Below are 20184 nucleotides of genomic sequence, written 5' to 3'. Positions count from 1 at the left end.
GTATATATATAAATACATATACACACACATTATATCTATCTATCTAACTATTATATATATATATATATATATATATATATATATATATATACATGCACACACACATTATATCTACTGTATATCTATCTATATATATATATCTATATATATATATATATAATATATATATATATATATATATATATATATATATATATATATATATATCAAAATACCCACGCTTCACAGCGGTGAAGTACTGCCTTAAAAATTTTATTAAGAAGAAAATTAAACCTTTTTAAACTGAGGGAAAATATACCAATAATTATTTGTTAAGGATCTCTTTGTATACCACATTGTGAGTAATTTTCGGGAGAATTTGTTGAGACTAAATTCTGCCACAGCTAGACAGTACTGTAGGGGGAGCCTGTGGTACAACTAAAAACAGGATGACAGCTTATCACAGGATTGATTGCGCAGTCAAATTCTCGCACACTTAAAGTTGCAGTCGACATTTGTATAAAAGAATGTTAAGCTTCAACATAACTTTACCTCGGAATTTGGGCGCTAGGACCAGCGGGAATCCAAGTTAACAAGAAGTTGTTATCGCGAGGAAGATTTGACAAAACGAGTGGCCCGAGATTGTCACTTACACGCAGGTAAATGCAGATATATCCTTAATTGCATATTGGTAAAGGTAATGCAATTACAATGGAATGGTTGCGGGTGGGCTTTAAAGTTGCGTTGCTACTCGAGTTAAAAATGTGAAATACCCTGTGGTAATAAGGAGTACCCGTTACTTCTATGATTTTGGTTTAAAATAGAAATTTTAGTCGGGTGCAGTACAATATTTTATAATCAACTATTGACACTGAAAGGTAATCACTCGAGACACGCTGTCCCTGTCACAGATCGGCCCTGCAGTTTAAGTTATGTAAGAACACGGACGGCAGAAGCACACCATGTGGGGATCAAAGTTCATTTAAGGTTGAGCGGGGGATGGGTTTACGGGACATGGGGGCTTAGAGTGGCTTGAACAGCGCTGGGTGCTCTTAGATCCCGTTAAAGGACGGAACCCGAACCCGACCGACCTCCAACGCCCCTCACGCGGAAGCAGTGTTTAAACTTAAAAAAAGGCGTCGGCATTCTCTGTGGTATTGGCTAATGACTATTGGACTACTGCAGCTGCTTCATAGGGGACGGGCCTCGGGAGTCTAGCTGGAGGTCAGAAAGCGTGCTGTTTTAGAGAATCTAGCAAAGAACTACTATATCTGTAGTGTGTTAAGGATTTATAGTGTTCACTCTGGAGTGTCGGTCAGGACACTGGTAAATGATGCAGAGAATTCCACACAGCAGCTCAGAATTAAATTGATTTGAATTGAATGAATTTATTTGAAGATATACACCTGTATTTGAATAGGTATATGTGTGTGCGTGTGTGGGTGGTCTACAATAAAAAGAATACGTAAAACTTATTGGTAAATTACAAGGGTGTGGTACCGTGTTAGCCATTATGAATGTTGTGAAAAGTCAAGCAAAATGTCACCTTTTATTGGCTAACTAAAGGGGCCTGAGTTACCTCGAAAGCTTGCATATTGCAATCGTTTTAGTTAGCCAATTAACGGTGTCATTTTGCTTGACTTTTCACTACATTGGTAAATTACACAAAGTCCACTAGATGGCAGTATTACTCAAATTAGGCACTAGCTTATCGGCACTATAATATCCAAATCAATAAACAGTAAATACAAACTTATAGTAAAGTACATTGATGCAATGCCATAAACTATTAATAAGGAATATTGCTGCATGTAAATAACACTAAGGCACTTTCTCAACATATGAACGCTAAACAATACACTTTAAACAGCTTTGCATCTTAACGTATTAAAACAAACCCAAATGAACCCACCCTTGATTATTAACGCACGCTTCTTATTAATTCAGGACACTACTGACTCTTAGTTATTACAAACAAATGTTTCTCTACTCGGAAATGACTACTGTAGTACACGTGCATCTCTTTCGCTTTTTGAACATCCCATAATTTGTGCTCTTGTGCATGCTGTGTAGTGCACCTTGAATTGTGAGCCGTGCCTCTTTATTATTGCTGTCTCCTAACAGAAACTACTTTTGAAATCGATGATTGAGTGACGGGGACATGGAGGGGTTGGATTTTCATATTGTTTCACAATTAAATTCATGCATACAGTACTTCAAGTTGCACTCGACATTTTGAATATCAAGATCATTTCGAATATCTATAATATATACGTAAGATAGAAGAAACTAGAAAGCTGATTGGGTGACTCAAATCTTGGAGCAGAGTAGAGGGGCATAGGTTTATGGGGCATTGGAACTCCTTTTGGAACAGATGAGACCTGATCCGTTGCGATGGGTGCCATCAGAACCTGAGGGGCACCAATGTAATGAGGAGGCGTAGGAGTAGGTTAGTCGAGGATTGTTTAAATTAGGGAAAGGGGTGAGGTGGGAAGTTTAGGACAGGCCAGGTTTAGAACTGTACATGGAGGAACAAACAATAGTGTAAAAATAAAAATGCATAATAATGTAAATTCTAATCCAACTTTTAAATGTTAAAGGAGTAACACGTTAAAAATAGCTTGCCTTAATGCTAGAAGTATAAAAAATAATAAGGCAAGTGAGTTGGAGTTGTATGTAACAGAGCACAATTATGATATTATAGCAATAACAGAAACCTGGAAAAATAACGATGAGTGTGACATACAGGGATATACATTTTTTAGGAAGGACAGACAGAACAGAAAAGGAGGTGGGATTTTTGTTAATGTCAAACAGAATGTAACTGCAGGTCTTCTCCAGTTGGGTGATGAGCCCCATTTTAGTGAGGACACGTGGCTTCCGCCTGGAAAACATTAGAGAAAGAGCTCTTCTTTTAGGAGTGTGTCATAGACCATCCAATGCAGACAGTAAACACCTCTCCAACCAGCACTGCTACTAAGTGCACTGCCTGGTCTCTTAGTCCCCATCTGTTAGCCGAGGCATTTACCTGGAACCAGTTTCAAAAGACCTTCCAGGACCTTTAACTATCAAAGCGACCCATCTTCAGCTCTTCTCCTCAAGGTTAAGGTATGCCATAGTGTACTGGATTCCCCTGTCATCACATAACTGCCACATGATTCCATTACTTCTGACAACCCACCACTCACAGGATTCCAGTATGCTTGGTGTGCAACTCCATTGAAAGGCTCAGGAGTATGTGATTTCCCCAAAAAGTGACCACATAAAATTTCATCCAGTGGTCTCTACCTTGAGTCTAGCCATTTGGCTAACAGGCCCATACGCCTGACCTTCACTTACACCAGTTCTTTGCCTTCAGTCATCTGTCCATACTATCTCCCACCTCATGACTGTAGCAACACACACATTCCAGCTTAGAAAACCTGAATATGGTGTCTTGATTTCATATAGACAAGACAATGACTTCAGATACTTACCAAACCTTCCTGTTGTTTACGCCACAGGAAAATTCCTAACCAATTCACTTTAACAAATGTCATGATTGTTGAGTCATGCCCTCCTTCACACCAAGACACTTTGAGAAGGGACCACTACTGCCCTGTACTGGGTCCCACTTATCTCCTGCTTTGCTTTGATTTTTCTTTGTCTTCCCAAAGGTTCTCTAAAGAGCGCTTGCTTTACTTGCTTGTCTCATGACCGCCATTCTTGTCCCAGGACCTGCCTACTACTCTAAGGAGCCAACTGGCTGTTACAACAGGTTTATAGTTTCATATTTCACCTAAAATTAAAAAAAATCCTAGTAGTACTATGTATATCTTTTAAAATAGGTCAACTACGTACAATTATACAATTTCTCTCAAGTATCTTTGGTGTCTAAATGCTTTCTATACTTTATCAGCTCAGCAGTTGTCGGCATATTTTTATGTCTTGGCGCTACAGGATGCCACATTTTCATGAGGATTTGCCACATTTTGAAATGGTAATAGAATTTAAAAGAGAACAAATCACCATTTTATTTTATAGCTGCAACAGAGCTTTCACGCTGAGATGAGGGCATTGAGCTTTTCCAGACCATTCTCGATCAAGTTACCACTATAATCTCTGGCATAGTTAACAATTCTGCACCTTTTGCCCGGCAGGAAGGCCTCTAAATCAAAAGGGCCCCTTCATTGAACCACGGCAAAGCAATGCATAGGAATATATGTTTAGTTTTAGAAAACAAAAATGAATACAGTGGAACCTCGGTTTGCAAGCATAATTCGTTCAGGAAACGTGCTCGCAATCCAAAGCACTCGTATATCAAAGCGAATTTCCCCATAAGAAATAATGGAAACTCAGATGATTCATTCCACAACCCAAAACTATTCATATAAAAATGATTAATACAAAATATAAAGTAAAATACATAATACAAATTAACCTGCACTTTACCTTTATAAAGAATCATGGAAGGTGTGAGTTTCTAAACTCATGTAGGATTCCACCCAACGGGACAACACGCGGAAGAGCGTCCCAAAGCAATCGCAGTCTCCTAGCGCTGTAGCAGTTCGCCGTATAAGCGCATCCAAAAAGATCGCAGACATGCTATATGCGCCTGTCGTCAATGGGTCATACAAGGAACATTATAAAGATCCCAGTACAATAAATAACAGCGCTGTTGCTGTTTCAAGCTAAATAAAGCTGGTGTTAAAGTACTGAGACTCAGCTTCGTGTTTTGGGGAGCAAGATGGGGACTCACACTTCACAGCGCACACACACACACAGTCACAATGCTGTAGTAAACAGATGTTGATTATATGAGTGAGGCACACAGACTCGAGAATAGGAGACGATTGCCAGAGAGAGAGAGAGACGCGCTGGGCAGGCGAGCGAGATAGATAAGGAGAGAGAGAGAGACGCGCTGTCCGAGCGAGATAAGGAGAGAGAGAGAGAGACGCGCTAGGCGAGCGAGATGAGAGAGAGAGAGAGACGCGCTGGGCAAGCGAGATGAGAGAGAGAGAGACGCACTGGGCGAGCGAGATGAGAGAGAGAGAGACGCGCTGGTGAGTGAGCGAGATAAGGAGAGAGAGAGAAGAACCATCAGCTCAGTTGTGATCACATAACGCTCAGCAGACAAAGTGTATCCATACTACTCGTATTGCAAGACATCGCTCGTTTATCAAGTCAAAATTTATTAAAAATTTTTGCTCGTCTTGAAAAACACTCGTAAACCAAGTTACTCGTAAACCGAGGTTCCACTGTATTTGTATATCTTTAGACTAAACAAAACCATGAGGAACTGGTGTATTGAAACAAGTGTCATGCATGCAGTTATAGAAACTCCACATGGGCCCAGTCCAGGTATGTGATAACCCACGAGGGTGAGAGGTGGTACTGTTGCTAACTATGTCTTCTCCTTCTTCACCTGCAGTTTTAAGAAACCACCAACTGAGGGCCCGTATCTCTTGCCCTTTCTGGTGCTCATGCTGTAAAGAATCCCAGCCTCATGGACTGAGGCATCATTCACTTATGAGAGCTAACTGCTCCCTCAAGAACATCTCGCTAATTTCTTAAGAACCAAGAGCTATTTCTTTTACATTGCCCCAGAGTCTATTTTTCTTTTCTGCCTGTTGGCATCAATTCTCTTTCTGATTCAATTTGAAGTAAATGGGATGACCCAGTTGGTATCTCAAATTTTTACAGTTGCTTTTCCTGTCATTCTGCAACCGGCCACAAATGTGATGTAATAGGCAATAGACAAGTAGTCATAATAATACTTGAAATTTGCACAAGTTATCTTGAATACGATGGGGGACCCAGAAATGTTCATAAAAACCTTTACTATAAAACTATCAATTCTCTTATAGTCACCATTAAAACACTTCCCCTAAGATCAAATACACTTGATCCTGTGTTTCTCACATTCCTGGAAACATTTCCTGTATTCATCTTTTGTTACTGTGTCTACAGCTTCCTGGATTTTTTCCTGCATTTCTTCCATGGTAGCAAATCTTCTTCCCTTCAATCTCAATTTGAATTTGTGGAACAAATAGAAGTTATAAGGTGTATGTAGCTGTCGCAAAATATGTGTGTGTATATATATGTAAATTTGATGTTTGAATTTGTAAAATGTATATATTGTAAATTATATTGTATATCATAATAGTTGTGGTGCAATCTTATTGTTGATAATCTTTTCTTTTCTAATTGTATTTTTATGTAGTTTTGATCTCAATGTATTTTTACATAAGTATATAATACTAGGGTGTTGTACCGGGTTATTTCGGTGTCTTGTATGTCTGTACAACACCTTAGTACTACAGACATACAAGACACCAAAACACTACATACACAAGTATACAAAGTTGGTCTAATCGGAAGGGCGCTGAGGTCACGTGATAAGGTTCATTGGTGGAGCGGAAATACACATAGTGACGCACTTAATGGATGCTGAGCTGAAGAAAGGTGTTTGTTTTAATAAGATAGACATGAGTGCAGTATCAGAGAGACTGTAATAAAGACTTCTGAATTTCTGGTCAGAAGGCACACACGGTATGTTTTAAATTTGTTATCCCCACACCTGAGTAACTCATTTATTGTTTAATTTGCTAGCTTTATTTTATTTTAGCTTTTCATGGTGTTTGAGAACTGGAAAAAAAAGAGAGAGAGAGCAAATAAATACTCTTCAAGCATCAGTCGAAGTGTGGTCTCATCTGTACCAGGAGAAAACTTTCAGGAGCAGCTACAGTGCAAGATCTCGTGAATATGTGGGGGTGTCAAGCAACAATCACATTGTTTTTGGTCAAAAACCATTTAACAGAAAACACTGTGTGTGCAGCTGCATTATCATGGTGCAAAATGGAGTTTTCCGTGCTCCACTTTTCCATTTTTTTAATCTTTTTTTTTATCTTTCTCAAAGATGCCTCAGGAGTTCAATGTAATATCGCTGATTAATAGTCTGTCCACGAAAAACAAATTCTTTATGAACTTGTCTATCAATCTCGATATACATACTCATGGTGAAAATCTGCCATGGTGGCTTGGAGACGTGTGAAAAAAAAATCTGTTGCTGTGGTCTTATCACATGTATGTCAACAACGGAATTAAAAACATTCTTAATGTAGAAAAACACTAAATATGGAAATGTTATAATGGGATTTTGCTGTAAGTGCTTTTATTTAGGTTGGGGGCACAACTTCTGATATTGCAAGGTGACTCGTTAATGTGTCTTGAAGTCCCCAAATAAACCACTTTGTGTTGTTCTTTTTTATTTTCTTGTCCATCGTAATGCATGAAGCCCACTAAACAGCATCACCTGAACTAATGTGTACCCAGCATCTTTAGGTTTCTTTATAAAGCACTTTGATCTCCTTTACCATCGAATGTCCTTGCAATGGACAGCACAGAACAAGGCGCAGCCTAGTGGCACATACTAGAACTACAGCAGAACTGCATGACACACCTTCTGTGGCTAGTCCTCCATAGGGTATGGAATCTGCAGGTATCCATCAATAACCTGCAAAAAAAAAAGAATAATTTTAGAACTTGGAATTAAAAGGAACAAACAATTAATTTTGTAAAAAAAATAAAAAATAGGCAACAAAACAGTTTGTAACATATTTAATTGTTTCTTCCTTTTAATTCCACATATAATTGTGTAATTTTTGTTTTCTCGCATTTCTTAAAAGATTTCATTTATTTGTTTGTTTATTTAGTTTTGTTTGAAATAATCTTCCGTTAATGGCTTTTAATACAAAGCACTAAAGAAGAAACCAGCAAGAAAAGAGCTGAAAAGAGAACATGTAATAAAACCCACCAACACGAAGACTATTGCTTTCTGCAGTCCACCTTGGGGGTATGGACCTGAGTTTGTTAATTGGGTGCTGCGGTTGCATATTGGAGTCCCAAAAATGGTGGAGTTTCTGAAGTCTCCAATAAGAGTCCTAAATCAGGTGTCACACACATGTGCATAGGAGGCAGCTGAAGGGCTTAGAGATGAATGATAATACATCTGCCCCCGGGGTACACTGATGCTCTTTCTACGTTCCCTGCACGCCTTTCCCGGGAAATCCCACCAGGGGCCACCGCCTCGACTCGGGACACATCACTTCCGGTCCCGGGCCCAAGGACGACATCACCTCTGGTCCCGGCCCAGAGGACAACATCACTTCCGGTCCCGGCCCCGAGGACGACATCACTTCCGGTCCCGGGCCCAAGGACGACATCACCTCTGGTCCCGGCCCAGAGGACAACATCACTTCCCCCAAACTTCCTATAAAGCATCACACCTTTTCCCTGGAAGGCAGTTCTGTTTTGGACTCTATTGTGTAAACGTGACTCTATTATGAATCATTTACTTTTGCAGCCAGGATACCGAATGAAACGGGTGGCTGCCCCAAACTTTGCAATGTCTCTTGTCTCTTCTTCTCACATAGGCCAATACCATCACCAGTCTGCCCAGATACAGCTACACCAAGCAGTAAGCCTCCAACTACTAATGACAGGCCTCAGTGTAACCAGGCCTCAAAATGGAAAGCTGCTCTTGAAAGTTCAAAGTGTCATGAAAGTCCTAAAATATATCAAAAATACCTTACAAGCAAGAGGTTCACCACAAGCCTCTACAGAGAGAATCCTAACCAAGAATTTGTATAAGTAGGGAATTTATTGACAAAAAATTAAAACAAATAGTAAAAGTAGAACAAAAGGCACAAAAATGTCAAAGATTCGTAAGACACTCCGAGGCAAGCAAGTTGTAAAACCAGAAAATTCCAAAGAAAACAGCAAACTCTAAAAACTTAATGATTTACTGCTGAAACCCTCTAACTGATGGAGGATCCTGCATCAATGACTTCAAGTTGGCCTTACATATTGGGGCTCAACCCACAAATTATATGGAATGGCAGAATGTTTAAATATAAAATACGATAAAAAATAATAAGCAACCCTAACAGAAACCACATTCAAAAACATTTACTACTCATAATTATGTCATAAGTAATGTTGGATCATAAAACAAAATGAATGCTGTTTCCGTCTGCCACCACTGACTCAATGTGTGACCCTAAGTAACTTTGATTACCAAATTGTATAATTTATGTGTTTCTTTAGATGAATACCCCAGTAAACTAAATTAAACCTAGGACAGTATATGCTTTCTTGTAAATAAATCTTATTAACAGCAAAACATTTTTTTTTCTTCAGCCATGTTGCTCAATAAACTGACTCAACAGTTTGGACACCCCACACAGTCATTAATTGGCTGGCTGGTGAAAAGATTTCTGGAGAAGAAAAACTGGGTCTTAGAGGCGAATGCAGCGAAGCTGGCACAGATCCAGCCCAATAACACAGTCTTGGAAGTGGGCTTTGGACCCGGTTTGGGGCTCCAGGAAGCTCTCCGTTACCTGACTGACTCTAATGGTAAGCTATATGGACTTGACTACTCTGAATACATGTACAAAACAGCCACTAAGCGACTCCAGGAGCAGATAGCTTCAGGAAAAGTACAGCTTATACTGGGCAGCGTGGAGGACATCCCACTACCAGACTCCAGTGTGGACAGAGTGTTTCACTGCAATTGTTACTACTTCTGGCCAGACCTCAAGCAGTGTTCTGCGGAACTGCACAGAGTGATGAAATCAGGTGAGCTGTACCAGTCTTTACTTTTGTAAGCCGTAATTAGAAGTGAGTTCCTTTACTAGTCACTAATTTTGCAAGTTTTTGCCAGTTTAACATTGAAGGGAGCCAGATCCAATCCCAGCCCACAGTGGATGTGCTGGGGTCTCAGTGAAAATCTGAGGACTTGAGGTCCACATGAATAGAGAATTCCACCCCTCAGAGAAATGCTGTAATTTTCTATAGTTCTGGGGTGAGATTCTCTGTAGAAACAGGGATCTTAGCAGTCAATTTACAAAAGGTCACAAACCCAGATCTTTCAGCCAACAACAATTTTATAGTGATAAACAGACTATTACAGAAAAAATGTGGACTCTCACTTTTGTAAGTGATGAAAGCCTGAATCAACCAGGACTTTCTCAATTTACTCAGCTTCCTCAGATGCCACATGGAGCAGCTCCCTGGGACCGTTCATAGATGTGCTTGCAGCCTTTCATACTCCTTTGTCTCTTGTAGGTTTCTTCTTTTTCTTCTTGCAAAATTTCTGGGCCACCCAGCTCCAGACTTCAAGCAGTCTACAAAATCTCTGATGAACTCTGTATATTTTCATGTAGCATCAGAAATCTTGTAGAATTTTATGGGAAATAATTTCTAGTAATACTCCCCACAGGTTCCAAAAATATGAAACACTTAAACTAACATTTAATTTTTTATGTATTGGCGCTCATTACATTTCTAGTTTGATATTGTAACTCCAGTTTCAAGTTATTTCTGTATTATCAGTTTGTTCATGACACCCAATTGTTGCTGATGCTTCTTTCTTTAGCTTTTCCTACCTGTCCATATCGTATTGTTATTTCTTTTTAAACTTTCCATCTCTTCATTAATTTTAGTCTGATACTAAATCATATTCATTGTAAAGTGTCCTGTGATGGTGAGTGCAGATGCTACCAAAAATAAAACATTGATTGGAATTCATGTTTGTTGGTGACATGAGTGCTATAGTAGACATCAAAGATTTAATTTCTCTCTGTTGCCACAAAGGAGTAGCACTATGGTGCCATCCTGGCATGTCACAGGTCCGATGACCTCACTTTGAATATAATATATGGCCATTGTCTGTGGAGTTTACATGTGAGTGTGGATGTGTGTGTACAAGAGTTTTACACGCTACACATGTACTGAATCTCCCTGTCATTGTTTGACATCAGAAGACAATTATTGCAAAATAATGCAATACTTTTGTGCAAAAAATATGAATGACTGTAATAATATTCCATAAATTAAAAAGGTAAAAAGAAAATTAATTTGGGGGCTGTACAAAACCTATTAGCTGGAATATGTCAAGAGGTTTGTCTATTGTATATTGTATTTTCACAGTAGAGGAACCACATTAGGCAGGGAAAAAGTGTTAAAGCGTTTTCCCCCTGCAGGAATTTTATTTTCGGTGACCAGTGAAGTCCTGTATATTGTAGGCCTGGCTCTTTTCAATTTGTTGTTTTCCCACTACACATCAGGTACTGGAACCTTCATGAAAAATATTTGACATACAAAGAAGTGCCATGCAGTACGAAGTGAGGCACGTTCAGGAGTTCACAGGAGACACCCTTACTTTATTGCTTAAAACCAATCACGATTTCATGGGGGAGATTATTGCATTAATGCAGTGTAAAGTGTTGTGCAGTTAGGAGTCCAAGAGGGACTCCTCCACCTTATTATTTTCAAGCAACCATGACTTCAGGGGGGACATTATTGCTTCGATGTGGTGCAATGCACACTGCCACAGGAAGGCATCTGTGAAGAGTGATGTGGTGCGAAATGCGAGAATCAATTTTCAACTGTAACTTTCCAAAGTCCAAGCTCCTAATAGATTTGTAAGATGTAATCATTGGTTTTGGTCAACTAATCCGCACAATTCATCACCCGAGTCACACCCATGATATTTCCCATGTGAAGGAAAAGTACACAACCTACACTCGAGTAGGAGCCAACAAAACCCTAGGAACAACCTCAGGAACTACACATGGCCTAAGTTCCTGTGGACTGCAACAAAAGTTTCTGAGTTTCTAAAAATTCCACTGGTTCCTGAACAAAGGTCCCACAGTGGGAGAGACCCTTTAGACAAAGTGAATGCTGCAATTTTGCCTAATAGATCCAAAGACAGTCCTAGGTCATTTTTTACTGTTTGAAGATTGCCCTCTGGTTGTCTAGGTTCTAATCCATCCTCATACATCCCAGTAGTGTGCACATTAAGATAATTATTTAATAGTGAAATTCTTACTTGTAATTGCAAACCAACTGGACCCATCTGAGTGGATCTACTCTGATGTTTTATTCAAGATTTGTTCCTGCCTTACACCTGGTTACACAGTGGGATAGGTGCAATTGCATTGTGACTTTTTACTAGAAGAAGTGACTTTTGTAAAGCAGATAAAGGCTTAAAGTATTTATTTATTTACTTTGACATTTTCCCCATTTAATAACAGAAGGACTTATGGTTGCCACCATCAACTTGGATTCTATCAAAAAGAATGTTTCCAAGGGATTGCTGCAAGGAAAAACATGGCAACCTGAACTCTACATGGATGCTCTACAGGCCACTGGCTTCAAAGATGTTCACATAAAGGACATGGAACATAGAAACTTCAAGTATAAGGCCATTTTTGCTACTGCATTCAAATAAGAGTTCAAGGCGGATATTGCAAACTGAGCCCAACATAAGTGCTTCAGGATTTGTTTTTATTTTTTTTCTTGCTTTTTTGAATGAACTGGCAAATTCAAAATCATTTCCTGATAGATTTTATTTATTCTATTTGTGTAATTCTCTGAACTAAAAACAAGTACATTATTGCTTGAGGATGGGAACTGAGACATTTATTACAATAACTCTAATGTTATAAGCAAAGAGATAATTAACATGAGTATTTAAAAGAAAATATACAGAAATCTTTAATTTATTAACCATTTATTAACCATTATTAACCCCACATTATCAAGGTCAGGGTCACGGATAATGGTAACACCAGTTATGAAAATATTCTGTTTTTTTGTAAATCAAGATCTGCAAAATTTCAGGTTTTGTTTTTTTGTTTTTCTTTTTTAACTATGCCAAAGCAAATGCTGATTGACTCTGGGCGGCTCACTGTACAGTTCATCATTCTGATGCCTTACAGATTCATGATACTCGGTTTAAATCTAAGCCTCGTCACTTTATCAATGTGGGTTTAATAATGGCTAGATGAAAAATTAACAAACGGATCATGCCTGAAAATAATAATAAATAGTAACCAAAACTTATTTGTAGGTTTGAAATATTGGAACCCTTGACTCTTAAAATATGTGAGCCATTGTGACTATGTAAACTGTACTTACTAGGAAATCTTCATTGGAGCAACTGTATTATTTCAAATATTATCTTGGAAAGCAGATTAAGGGTCACATTTCTACATCTGATTGTCTTTTGCCTTATGTTTAATGCTAGTGATGCCTCCACAGCCCTGAAACAACCCAATTATTAAATTATTTAATTGTACATTTATAGAAGAGGTAAAGATAAACATTATAGTGTTTCTTACATAAATACAAAGAATTTCTGGGCCTCGTAATGTCTAAAGTGCTTGGACCTGTCAGCTGCCTAAAACTGTCCTGACCGCAGATAAATACTTCTCAAAGAGACAAGGTTGTGACATGTAAAATTCTTTTTGTGTTTCTCTTATTGATTTGAAAATCTTGAATGTACAATGTTCTATGTTATTCACAAATTGTTAATTTAAACACAATAAACAAACAATGCAGAATATATATATATATATATATAAATATATATATATATATATATATATATATATATATATATATATATATATATATATATATATATACGAGGATATCCAGAAAAAGGTTACAAGTGCCCTGGAGGGTGCAGGGAATTTTTTTTTTCGAAGGTTGGCATACCTGCATGTAGGGGGGTCCTAACGGTCAAAATAAGCCCGGGACCGCGTCAGTCAGTTATGAAATGTCATCACAGCAAGCGAGTTCGTCAACTCGGGCTGAGTACGTTTGCTCCTCCTACTGCCGATGCGAGATTCGTTCGGTCATCAAGTTCCTCACTTTGCGTCGCGAATCCGCGGCCGAGATCCATCGTCAGCTTGTGAAAACTTATGGACCTGAGGTAATGTCACGTCAGCATGTTTACAAGTGGGTTAGGTCGTTCAAAGAAGGTCGCACTGACACTCATGACAAAGAAAGGAGTGGGAGGCCGTCTCTCGTTCAGAAGAGCTTCTGCAGCAAGTTGATGAAAAAATTGCAGTGATCGTCGTGTGACGATTGACACCCTTCATGAAATGTTCCCACACATCTCACGAAGTCTCATGGGTGAAATTGTCTCAGAAAAACTTGATTACAGGAAGCTGAGTGCAAGATGGGTGCCAAAAATGTTGACTCCAGGACATCGTCAAAATCGCGTTTTGGATGCACGTGAATTTCTTCAGCGTCATGAAATCGAGGGTGAGGCGTTCCTTGACTCTATTGTGAGACGAAACTTGGGTATGTCACTATACTCCTGAGTTCAAAAGGCAGTCCCAACAATGGCACCATACCCATTCCCCATCAGCCAAAAAATTCAAAGTTCAGTTTTCAGAGCAGAAGATTATGGCATCTGTCTTTTGGGACAGAAAAGGGGTTTTGTTGGTGGATTTCATGGCCAAAGGGACCACCATCAATGCTGAAACATATTGTGAGACCCTAAAAAAATTGAAAAAAAGATTAAAGACAAAAGGAGGGGAATGCTGATTTGTTGGTGTGTCCCTCCTTCACGACAACGCCAGACCCCATACCGCTCGTGTGACTCAGGACCTGCTTGTGTCCTTTGGATGGGATATAATAACCCACCCACCCTATTCCCCGGACCTTGCGCCCTCAGATTTTCACCTTTTAACCAAACTGAAAGAATTCTTGGGTGGGAAACATTTTTCCAACGATGAGGAGGTGAAGGAGACAGTGGAGAAGTGGCTTTCGGAGGCGGAGCGTAGCGTATTCGACGAGGGTATAAAAAAGCTGGTGCCCAGGCTGAAGAAGTGCATCGAAGTGGACGGCGATTATGTTGAGAAATAAACACATATTTTGGAACATACCCTGTAAATTTGGTCGAAATATATTCATTTCTTGATTTTTAACAGCTGTTGTAACTTTTTTTTCTGGATATCCCTCGTATATACACAGTATAAAAGAGTCATATAATTACTTGTGACTAAGTGACAATACTGAAAAACCAGAAGAAAAATTGGGGTGCCAGTCAGGCAACCCACCTCTTGAATGACTTGAACCAAAATAAAAAAGGAGCTGTGCGCTTGGCATGTACTAATGGAGGCTTTTCTTAGCCTATGTGAAGCTACTCCAGAAGGAGCTCTGTCTCCAGTAGTGCTTCGTAATGAACACCTCCTTCCTGGGACTGCCCATTTTCATAGCATCACATGCGGAAAAGGTGGAGCTCTCTGACATCCTCTGGCATCCTTCTGGAACTGCGGTGGAAAGAGAAACAGTGGTTTGTGTCCCCTCTCGTCTCAAGGTAGTATTGCTTACCATCTCACAGCCCGTAAGGTGGTTCCCAGGCATGCATGCATGAAAACTTGATCTTTATCATTACAGTGGGGTTCACCTTTTATTGTTTTGTTTGAATTCATGAAATTTATACTCAAGTGATAGGTATCAGAATTTTCACTCCTGCATTCTCTGAATTGTGTAATGCAGGGAATTAAATGAAAACTACTTAAACTTCTATAATAGGTGAATAAACTAATAGACTCAGGAATCCATGTTTTTGAATGGCTAAGTACTAACATATTATTAATGTGGTCAGGTGTAAGTGAAGCCAAAGCCTATTTTGTTTTGAATTATTACATTTCTCCTTGATTATTTCATTCCAACCTGTCCCAGGACTATCAGATGCTTTGCAGGAGCCAGTACTGAAGCAGTGCTGAAACAGACAAAGGCCATCATAGGTCTTATTCATTTTCAGCTGGCCAGTTTTATTGGGTACCAAGGTGCACAGATACCTATTCAAATTTAACACTTTAGAATTGTCAGTTTTAATTTGATATCTTTGTAATAGCTGGAGTGGTCAAGGAAAGATCACAGATGTACCTTAGAATATGTACATAACAGCAGGCCATGTCACCTCCAAAAATTCTCAGATGATTCTGCATAAAGGGGTGTTTTGACAAGAGAGAATGACTCAGAGTATAGGAGTTAGGTCTACAGCTTAACATCAACAAAACCAAGGAGCTGGTTATTGACTTTTGCCACACCAAGGAGTCTCCATGTCTGGTCACTATTCAAGGAATGGATGTAGAGGTGGTGCTATCCTACAACTATTTGGGGTCCACATCGATGACAGTTTTGATTGGTTCCATAATACAAAAGAACTATAGAAGAAAGGACAGAGCAGGCTCTTTCTTCTTAGGAGTCTGTGCACCTTTAATGTAGGAAGTGGCATCTTTCTCATCTTCTACGACTCTGTGATTTCCAGTGCATTTTTGTACTTTATGGTGTGCTGGGTTGGTAACATCACTTTAAGAGAGGGTCACTGAATCAATAAGCTAATTAAAAGGGAAAACTCATTTATAGGATGCACTTTGGACCAACCACAGTTTGCAGCAAAGGGGAGGATTGAAACAAAACTGAGTGCCTTTATGAATAATGCTGCACATCCTCTCTCAGACACACCAACACTGAGGAGTTCCAGCCAACAAGTTATTCAGCAGAAGTGTGTCAAGAAATGCTACGGGGGTTCATTTACACCAGTTCTTTTCTTTTTTTATTTTTATTTCTCTTTTAGTCATTCTGCCTTGTGTTCAGACCATAGTATGTGACTATCTATCTATCTATCTATCTATCTATCTATCTATCTATCTATCTATCTATCTATCTATCTATCTATCTATCTATCATATAGTGCCTTTCATATCTATCTATCTATCTATCTATCTATCTATCTATCTATCTATCTATCTATCTATCTATCTATCTATCATACAGTGCCTTTCATATCTATCTATCTATCTATCTATCTATCTATCTATCTATCTATCTATCATATAGTGCCTTTCATATCTATCTATCTATCTATCTATCTATCTATCTATCTATCTATCTATCTATCTATCTATCATACAGTGCCTTATCTATCTATCTATCTATCTATCTATCTATCTATCTATCTATCTATCTATCTATCTATCTATCTATCTATCATATAGTGCCTTTCATATCTATCTATCTATCTATCTATCTATCTATCTATCTATCTATCTATCTATCTATCTATCTATCTATCTATCTACTGTAAGATCATACAATGTGTGTACAGATTACCAGGAACTGGACACAGGTAACATCACAGGCTCTACTCAGGTAGAGCAATTTTGAGTCTCAAGGTTAATGAGAATACAAATAGACTACCGTGCCAATAAAAAATATTCACCCCTTGAATGTTTTCACAGTTTGCCTTTATACGGTATTGATTAACAGGGGATTTAATTTGACTTTTTTGACACTGATCAACAAAAAAAGACACTTTAATCAAGTCAAGTTGGGGACCATGCAGTGGTACAGTGTGTTGCTGCACCCACCACATGACGAAACAACTCTGGATCCTGGTTGGCAACCCTACCAGGCAGACACGCGGTCCAGTCCCACCCTCTGGAAATTACCCTCTATCTGCCGCAGCCAGGTGTTACATGGGCAACTCCTTAGCCTGGTCCAGCCACTCGGGCCCTCATAATGAAGATTTTATGAGCTGGATCATCCTCGGGGAAACGCGCCACATGGCCGTAGTGCCGTAACTGATGCTCCCTCACATTGCAGGTAATGTGCCTCATTCGGGACTTCATGAGCAACCGCTCAATCGACACAAGGTCAAACCAACAGTACCCGAAGGCTTTTCTGGAGAGACACAGTACCAAAGGAGTCCAGTCTTTGTCTCAGGTCACTGGATAGCGTCCATGTCTCACAACCATATAGCAAGACAGGAAGCACCAGGACTCTAAAGACTTAGACCTTCGTTCTTTTGCATAGATATCGGGAGCGCCACACACCACTTTCCAGCAACCTCATGACCCCCAATCCTCTCCCAATCTGTCTACTGACTTCATAGGAAGAGTCACCAGAGACATGAATGTCACTGCCAAGGTAAGTAAACCTCTCAAGAGGGTCAACACTCTCTCCGTAAACAGACACACTGCTGATGGCTGTGCCCAAAAGGTCATTAAAGACATTAAAGGCATTAGAAATCATTAAACACTTTAATGCCAAAACAAAAACAGATCTTTGCAAAGTGATCTAAATTAAGTGTAAATTTAAAACAAACATAAAATAACTGGTCACATAAGCATTGATCCCCTTTAATATGGCACACCTACATCATCACTGATCCAATCTGTTTTAGAAGTCACAGAATTAGTTCAATTGAGCTGACAAGTCTGAGGTTTCAGTTGATTGTAGTTTAAATACACCTGTAGGTGCCTGTATACACCTGTTAGCGCCAACTTGTGGTGGTTAATATGATGGCCTACCCAATACAATGAGGACAAATTCATGAACTGAGATATGAGGAAAACAGGTATGCAGCAATGTGACAGCTCTACAGCCTTATGGATGTGTTTTTTGGTTTGTGGAGGCTTAAAGTCTAATCACGAGAAGTAGCTGTCACTTCCTGCGCATCAAGTTACGTTTTCTGATTCTTTTTGTTTTTATTTGTTATATAATGGGATAATATTTGCCTTTTTCCAGTCCTTCGGAATTTCTCCAGTGCTCAGTGACTTCCTAAAAATATGTGAAGGCTTTATATATGTACTCACTAACTTCCTTCAGAACTTGAGGATAAATGTTAAAAGTTAATTTGTCCATAGATGTATTTTTCATATTTTCGATTCTTGTTTTCTTTTTTTCACATCTTTGCGCTCCCCTTTTTGTTACTTCACGCTCCCCTAGGGGTCCTGCCCCACAGTTTGAGAAACACTGGTTTAAGGTAAGTGGTCCTCCAGTATCCTGACCACCATCTTATCAAACCTCTCATTAATTTGTCTTGATCCCTTTCTCCAACTCTGAAGACAATGGCACCTTCATACGCAGATCTATGTAAAACATCTTATAGGCTTTTACCAATATTTTCTGTTTGGCAGTGTGACCTTCATTCAGTGTTAAAAAGCATCTTCTTATCTTCTAAAAACATAACTCATTTCAACATGGGCATTGTTTATAACTTAATCCTGCCAAGCATTATGATATGATTCTGGCTGCAGATCCCAACTTCTATCTCCCGTTTATTGAATGAATCAGACACAATTTGACTGTTCTTGGACAGTCCTCGTTAATCTGCTTCCTAAAATGCCATCTGGAACTTTCTTGATTTCCACTATTTCTATTAATACATTGTTAGAATTATCACTGTGTCAGCACCTCCAGTTTATGTTCTCTGGTTCTGCATTTTGAAACTTCTGTACAGTAACAAACATGTAGAGAAAGAGCCAGGGGGCAAGTGGAGGGCTAAAGGTGAAGAACAAGCCCATTCTTAACAAGAAGAACTACATTTTTGAAAATAACATAATATCATGCAAGGAGCCAGAGTTCTTTGTCCAGTTGAGAGGTGACATGTTCTTCTCATTTCAAGCAGCATAATATTTATCCTGCTGCATTCTGTTGATAATTTTGACTTATGTATTTTGTATTATGATGGCTCAGGGCTGATGACGTTCACGTTAGGATTTTGATCAGCACAATGACTTAGTATGCACATGAAGAATCTAATCACAATTAAACTTATTAACAATAATGCTTGAATGTCAGGAACCCAGAGGTTTCACCTTAGATGAATATTAAACAAATGGAACTGATAAGCTTTGTTGGCTGAAGCAAAGCCATGACCAGAAAATGATTTTAGTATTATAAAGCAGGGGTGACCTGAATCATCCTGGAGAGCCACACTGGCTGCAGGTTTTGTTTCAGTTAGAAACCAGTCCTTACCAATAACATCCATCCATTATCCAACCCGTTATATCCCAACTACATGGTCACAGGGGTCTGCCGGAGCCAATCCCAGCCAACACAGGGCGCAAGGCAGGAAACAAACCCTGGGCAGGGCGCCAGCCCACCACAGTACCAATAACAGATCTTACTGAATTTCATGGCTTTTTATTGTATTTATTCTGCCATGTCTGATTATTCTTACACTGTAGATTTTTTTTCCATTGTAAATCATTTTATGCCTAAAGCAGATCAGTAATTTTCAGTCCTTCATTTTTTTCTCTTCAGTTTCTTTCCAAATATTTTATTAAACCTGAGAGTTCACAATGAATACACATAGGTGTACATGGAAACAAGTCAGATGGAGAACTGCTTTATCCTTTGCTATTTGGATCTTATTGCTAATAACTGTCTATTAAACATTGAAAACAACTGTTTTAAGAATAAAAAAGAAGAAAGGGTAGGAAATGCTAACAAGCGAGAAAATGAAAATAAAGCATCGAAAGGTCGCTTGAGCAATATATTCTTCAACGGCAATTATTGACTTGTTATTCAGAAATTGGGTTGGAACAAAATCCTACAGGCACTGCTGCA

At 39.0% G+C, this 20184-nt stretch overlaps 1 protein-coding gene across 1 annotated transcript; it reads left to right on the top strand.

Moving 5' to 3' along the window:
* The first annotated feature begins 447 nt into the window (after positions 1 to 447).
* On the top strand, positions 448 to 12734 carry LOC120526248 (uncharacterized methyltransferase YdaC-like). The gene is made up of 3 exons (XM_039749321.1): positions 448 to 638; positions 9160 to 9597; positions 12057 to 12734. The coding sequence occupies exons 2-3, from the start codon at positions 9162 to 9164 to the stop codon at positions 12251 to 12253; spliced, it is 633 nt and encodes a 210-aa protein (XP_039605255.1). The 5' UTR covers positions 448 to 638; positions 9160 to 9161; the 3' UTR covers positions 12254 to 12734.
* The last annotated feature ends 7450 nt before the right edge of the window (positions 12735 to 20184 follow it).

This window comes from Polypterus senegalus, chromosome 3, assembly GCF_016835505.1.
Source record: "Polypterus senegalus isolate Bchr_013 chromosome 3, ASM1683550v1, whole genome shotgun sequence".
In the NCBI taxonomy this organism is placed as follows: Eukaryota; Metazoa; Chordata; class Cladistia; order Polypteriformes; family Polypteridae; genus Polypterus; species Polypterus senegalus.
This window is presented reverse-complemented; position numbering and strand designations above follow the sequence as displayed.

Excerpts from the sequence above, each read along its gene's own strand:
- LOC120526248 (XM_039749321.1), top strand. The coding sequence starts at position 9,162 with ATGTTGCTCAATAAACTGACTCAACAGTTTGGACACCCCACACAGTCA. Across the intron at positions 9,598-12,056 it reads GCACAGAGTGATGAAATCAG|AAGGACTTATGGTTGCCACC; the intron begins GTGAGCTGTACC and ends ATTTAATAACAG.